At 43.7% G+C, this 6317-nt stretch overlaps 1 protein-coding gene and 1 non-coding gene across 3 annotated transcripts in view; both read left to right on the top strand.

Annotated features, from left to right (window-relative positions):
• Positions 1-6317, top strand: part of Hkdc1 (hexokinase domain containing 1) — a 62488-nt gene that overhangs the window by 21183 nt on the left and 34988 nt on the right. For both annotated transcript variants that reach the window (XM_008827811.3, XM_029560966.1), the window contains exons 5-6: positions 3966-4061; positions 5229-5328. In XM_008827811.3, the coding sequence (XP_008826033.1) occupies positions 3966-4061; positions 5229-5328 (196 nt within the window). The remainder of the gene's footprint in view (positions 1-3965; positions 4062-5228; positions 5329-6317) is intronic.
• Positions 5989-6152, top strand: LOC115069399. The gene has a single exon (XR_003848678.1). It is a non-coding gene; the product is annotated as a U1 spliceosomal RNA (small nuclear RNA).

Genomic DNA, 6317 nt, shown 5'->3' with positions numbered 1-6317 from the left:
GAATTACAAATGGCACCACCCTGGACATTCACTAGTAGTTTTATATGTTGTCAAGTGCTAGTTCAATGTTTTTATTACTATTATTCTTTTTTTTTTTTTAAGATTTATTTATAGCCATGTGTGGTGGTGCATGCCTTTAATCCCAGTACCCTGGAGGCAGAGGCAGGTGGATCTCTGTGAGTTCAAGGCTATCCTGGTCCACATAGAGAATTCCAGGCCAGTGGGGCTACATAGTGAGACCCTATATTAAAATTTATGTTTTATTTTATGGATGTATTTGGCTGCATGTATGTATGAGCATTGTATGTATGCCTGGTGTCTACAGAGGCAAGAAGAGTGTGTCAGATCCCCTGGAGCTAGCTGTTGGTTGGTCGTGAGCCACCATGTGGGTGGGAACTGAACTAGGGTCCTCTGCAAGAGCAGCAAGCACTCTTAACTGCTGAGCCATCTCTCTAGCCCCCCCACCCCATCTCCTTTTTGTTTTCTGTTTTGTTTTGTTTTGAAGTGGGGTCTTGCCTAGAACTTGTCATGTAGACCAGGCTGACCTCCAACTCAGAGATCCTCCTGCCTCTGTCTCTCTCCCCGAGATGCCCCCAGTCCTGGGTTTAAAGGTATGCGTTCCCATGCCAGGCTTAAAACTTTTCTTGTTTGTGACTTAGAATCATAGCAATAAGGCAGTTTCCATAGAAATTTAAGTTCCTTCCTGACTGGTAAAATCATAACGCTACAACAGTGATTATAATTCTAGGATAGTGGTAAATATTGAGAACCTCTCGTTCATAAAGGCATGCACCACCACACCTGGCTATAAATAAATCTGTTTTCTTGACAATTGCTTTTGTTCTTTTTTCCTTAGCTACCTAATGTCAGGCTTTGTGCCTTATGGCTTTGGAAATGTTTTTTCTTTTTCTTTTTTTAAAATTTTATTATTATTTTTTTTACGTGTATTGCCTGCATGTAGGTAGGTGCACCTGTGTCTTGCAATGCCCTTGAGGGTCAGAAGAGGCTGTTGGATCCCCTGGGACTGGAGTTACGGACAGTTTTAGCTGCCATGTGGGTGCTGGGATTTGAACCTGGATCTTCTTCAAGGACAACCAGTGTTCTTAACCACTGAGCCAAAAAATATGCATTACTTTTTGTTGTTTTGTTTTGTTTTTGTTTGCTTAGTTTGTTTTTTGAGACAGGGTCCTACTATATAGGTCAACCTAGCTTTAAACTTGAAATCTTTCTGCTTCAACCTTTGGAGTACTGAGATTATAGTGTACGTCCCCACACCCTACCTCAAACAGGCTTTTGTTCCTCTCCTAACTTTTTTGGTCTTTTTCAGACAGGGTCTCACTGTAGCCCCTGCTGTCCACCAGGCCTGCCTTGGGCTTACAGAACTCCACCTGCCTCTGCCTCCCTACTGCTGGGATTAAAGGTGTGCACCACCACGCCCGGCCATCCTCCCCAAGCTTTTATTTCTCACTTCCCCATGTAATTTCTCCAGGACAGGTCCCATGCTGTCTCTAGCACTGCTCCCCGCCCCCCACAGCCCTTCTTGTTTTGTTTTTGAGACAGAGTCTCATTATGTAGTTCTGGCTTGCCTGGAACTAACTATATAGACCAGGGAGGCCTTGAACTCATGGAGCTCGGCCTGCCTCAGTGTCCTAAGCAACTTTTAGGGAGAAGCCACTCCATTTCTTTTCTTTTTGATGACATCAGGATGGAGGCTTATTAGCTTATGAAGACAGAAGTTAGGGCAGTTGCCACACGGTGGCACTGTGGCGCAGGAAGCAACCTAGGTCAAATGAAGGGTCAGAGTTCTGCTATCTAACCAGGCTCAGTTGTTAATTCCCTGGGAGACCTGGAGCAATTTCTTATCTCTCTAAGTCTCAGTTTCTTATCCATAGCTGAGGGGACTGGAAGAGGTGTGTCTGGGAAGTTTTTGAGCTTGGGTTTTGCTGTGCTTGACTGGGTAGAATGTAGATCAGCTGATATTAATGGAAGTAGAAAGTAGCTTGTTGATTACTAGAAGCTGGGAAGGGAAGGAGGAGGGAAGGATGGGGAGTCAATGGATACAAAATTGCAATTAGATGGGAGAAGCAGATTCTGTGTTCTGTTGCACAGTGGGGTGATGCTAGTTAGCAGAATTGTATCATATATCTCTTTTCTTTTTCTTTTTCTTTTTCTTTTTCTTGCTTTGTTTCTTTTTTTCCTGTTTTTGTTTGTTTCTTTTGTTTTGAGATAGGGTCTCCCTGTAGCCCCAGATGACCTGAAACTTGCTATGTAGACCAGGCTGGCCTCTATCTCACAGAGATCTGCCTACCTCTACCTCCGAAGTGCTAGGAATAAAGACATACACCACTATACTCTACCCCCATGGATTTCTTTCTTTCTTTCTTTCTTTCTTTCTTTCTTTCTTTCTTTCTTTCTTTCTTTCTTTCTTTCAAGTACTTTTTTTTCAGTTTTTTTTATTATTTTTATTTTATGTGTATGAGTGTTTTGCCTGAATGTATGTAAGTATACCCATGTTATGAAATGTCCATGGAGGTCAGAAGAGAGCACTGGATCCCCTGAAACTGGAGTTATGGATGGTTGTTAGCCACCGTGTGGGTGCTGGGAACCAAACCTGGGTCCTCTGCAAGAGCAGTCAGTGCTCTTAACTGCTGAGCCATCTCTGTAGCCCTGTATCATATATTTCTTTTTTCTTTTTAGAAATTATTTTATGTGGAGCTGGAGAGATGGCTCAGTGATTAAGAACACTGGTTGTTCTTGCAGAAGACCCAGGTTCGAATTCCAGCACCCACATGGCAGCTAACAACTGTCTGTAACTCCAGTTCCAGGGGATCCAACAGTCTCTTCTGTCCTCCGAGGGCACTGCATGAGACAGGTGCACTTACCTACACACAGGCAATACACACATACACATAAAATAAAAATAATAAAAATATGAAAAAAATTTTTTTAAAAAGTGTGTGGCGATAGAACTAAAGCTGAAGAGAAAGACGAGGCTAGACCATGTGTGGTCCTTAGTTAATGCTTCAAATTCTAGCCTAAAAAAAGTATTTTATGTATTATTTTTATTTTATGTGTATGAATGTTTTGCCTGAATGTATGTAAGTGCACCCATGTCATGCAGTGCCTGCGGAGGTCAGAAGATGGAGTCAGATCCTCTGGAACTGGAGTTACAGATGGTTGTTAGCCACCATGTGGGTGCTGGGAACTGAACCTGGATCTTCTGCAAGAACAGTCAGTGCTCTTAACCGTTGAGCCATCTGTCTAGCCCCATATATTTCAAATTACCAAAAGAAAGGATTTTCCCAGGCATAATGGCTCATATGTATAACCAAGTACTTGGGAGGCCGAGTCAGGAAGATTGCCATGAGTTGAGACCAGCCTTAGCTACACTGAATCCTAGGTCAGCCTGGGCTACAGAGTAAGATCCAGTTTCAAAAGCAAAACAACAAAACAAAATAACATAATGAAACAACCTAACATAACGAAACAAATAATAAATAAAAGGATTACCACAAGAACATTTGTGGTTATTATGTTAATTACCCTAATTAGATCATATACATGTATTGAAACACTGCTCTATTCCCCATGAATATGTACAATTACTATGTGTCAATTAAAAACAAAATGAAGGGGCTGGAGAGATGGCTTAGCAATTAAAACACTGGCTGCTCTTGCAGAGGACCTGGGTTCAATTCCCAGTACATGACTAATAACTGTCCATAACTCCAGTTCCAGAGGAATATGACACTCTCTCCTGATCTCTTCAGGCACTGCATGATTTGGGTTTACTTACATACATGCAGGCAATATACTTATACACATAAAATAATAAAATATTTTTAAAAAATGAAAACCAAATGAACTGTGATTCAGCTTAGAGCAGAGAACCGATGGGAACTCAGAGCATGCCTAGCAGACTGAGCACCTCCTTCATGTACATGTGACCTGAGCTCTTCCCACAGGGCGTCCTGCTTTCATGGACCAAGAAGTTCAAGGCCCGGGGGGTTCAGGATACAGATGTGGTGAGCCGCCTGACCAACGCCATGAAGAGGCACAAGGTAAGAAGCTGACCTTGATGTGGCGGCTCTTCCAATCCTTGCCCCTTGGTCTTGGGGGCCTTTGTACTGTCACTGTCTGGGAGGAGGAACCAGAGAAGGCACTGGGTGGAGAGGGGCTCAGTAGTGAACCTTCTGATGTGGAGCCCTCTCCCAGCACCACAGAGAAGGAGCCTTAATACTTCCCTGTGTCCCCAGCCACATCCACCCTTCAGGACCTGGGTAGACCACAGCTGTGGCTGTGTTTAAGCTCCACCCTTCCCTCCTTTTTGAGACTTAAAAAGCTCACCGTGTAGGGCTGGGAATGTGGTACAGTGATAAAGCTCATGTACAGGCCTTGACTATGTTATAATAATTTATGTAACATCAAAAGTAAGACTGATAGGCTGAGCTTGGTAGTGCATATCTTTAGTTCCAGCAGTTGGGAGGCAGAGGTAGGTGGATGAAGGCCAGCCTTGTCTACATAAGTCAGCCAGGTCTATCTAGTGAGACCCTGTTGCCAAAAAAAAGAGTAAGACTTGCACCTTCTGAGCTAAACATGTACCTAAAACCTAGATTGCTTGTTGCCCTGATAAGAAGAATTATTGTTATTATTACTATTATCACTATTATTATTGGCAGTGCTAGTGATTGAACTGAGATCTGTTGAATGGCGGCACGTGTTCCACCCCTGAGCTGTGCAGCTCTCTGATCTTTTTTTATTTTTAAAGTCAAATTCCTGTTCCTTTGTTCTCATTTTAAAATAGTCCTCCAGACCTGAGGAAACCTTGGTACAGTGACTCAAGTTGACTCAGCAGAACAGGAAACTCATGCAGGAAACATGGTACTGTCAGAGACAGGCCTTGGCTGAAGCCATGCTTACAGGCTGGCAGGTCCCCATGGGTGTTTTCTTGTGGAAATGCCATTGCCCCAGGACAGACATGTTTTCCTCTGTTGTCCCCCAGGGGTCAATCCTGGTGGACTGTCCTCATAGGCCCTTTTACAGAAGTCATTGCCTTCAATACAGGTGCACAGGTCCCCTCTCCTGCTCTGTAGACCCTGAACCTTGACAGAAGCCTGTTTCTCACAGGCAGTGTCTAGTGATGTATGCTGCTTTGGCTGCCTCTGCAGGAAGGGGGAGGGGAATACAGCTTCCCACCACTGATGCCCTCAGGCCCTTGTGTTCATCAGGACCTGGACGTGGATATCCTGGCTTTGGTCAATGACACCGTGGGGACCATGATGACATGTGCCTATGATGATCCCTACTGTGAAGTCGGCGTCATCATCGGTAACTCAGTGGGATGTTTTCTTGGAGGTAGGAGAGGGACTCACTAGGGGCTGAGTTTCAGCAAAATCTGAGTAAGTAGAAAGAGCAATGCCACTTTCAGGAGAAGCAACACAGACAGATGGAAAACCATACATTCATCCATTTATCATCCATCTATCCATCCATTTTCATTCATCCTCCATCCATCTATCCAGTCATTCTCCATCCCTCTATCCCTCCATCCTCCATCTATCCATCCATCCTTCATCCCCCCACCCTCCATCCATATATCTATCCTCTGTTCATCCATCCTTCATCTATCCATCCTCCATCCCTTCTTCAACCCTCCATTCATTCAGTTTTCCTGAGTGCTGTGGTGTGCTGGGCCTGTACTCAATGCCAGCTCTCAGTGGGGGCTTTCTGTGTTCTCCTGGATGCGAATGTTAAAAGGCTTAATTGGGGGCTGGAGAGATGGCTCAGTGGTTAAGAACACTGGCTGCTCTTGCAGAGGGCTCAGGTTCGGTTCCCAGAACCCACAAATCAGCTAACAACCACCTGTAATTCCAGTTCCAGGGGATCCAATACCCTCTTCTGACCTCAAAGGGCATTGCACAACATGGGTGTACTTGCATACATGTAGGCAATATGTTCATACACGTAAAAATAATAAAATTCTTTTTTATACTTACCTGACAGGGGAGATACCATGATCAGGAAGGTGGTTTTCCCAGAGCAAGGCTCATCCATTGTACTTGGGATGTGCCAACCCCTGCAATTTCCCCAAATTTGGGAAACTTGGCTGCATAATTTGTGATAATAGGAGACTGCGTTTGTCCTCTTCCCTGAAATTAAAAAATAATAATAATAAAATGTTTTTTAAAAACTTAATTGATGCCCGAAAATAGATTATCACTGTTACACATTTTCTTCGGGGGAGATTCTGATGGTTTTGTTATTGTCTAATACTCCGTAGGTGAAAATGAACTATCATTTTGAAACCAGGTAGACAT

The sequence above is a fragment of the Nannospalax galili genome, unplaced genomic scaffold, assembly GCF_000622305.1.
Source record: "Nannospalax galili isolate Female #2095 unplaced genomic scaffold, S.galili_v1.0 scaffold853, whole genome shotgun sequence".
In the NCBI taxonomy this organism is placed as follows: domain Eukaryota; kingdom Metazoa; phylum Chordata; class Mammalia; order Rodentia; family Spalacidae; genus Nannospalax; species Nannospalax galili.
Note: the sequence above shows the minus strand (reverse complement) of the source record. Positions and strands in the feature narration are given on the sequence as shown.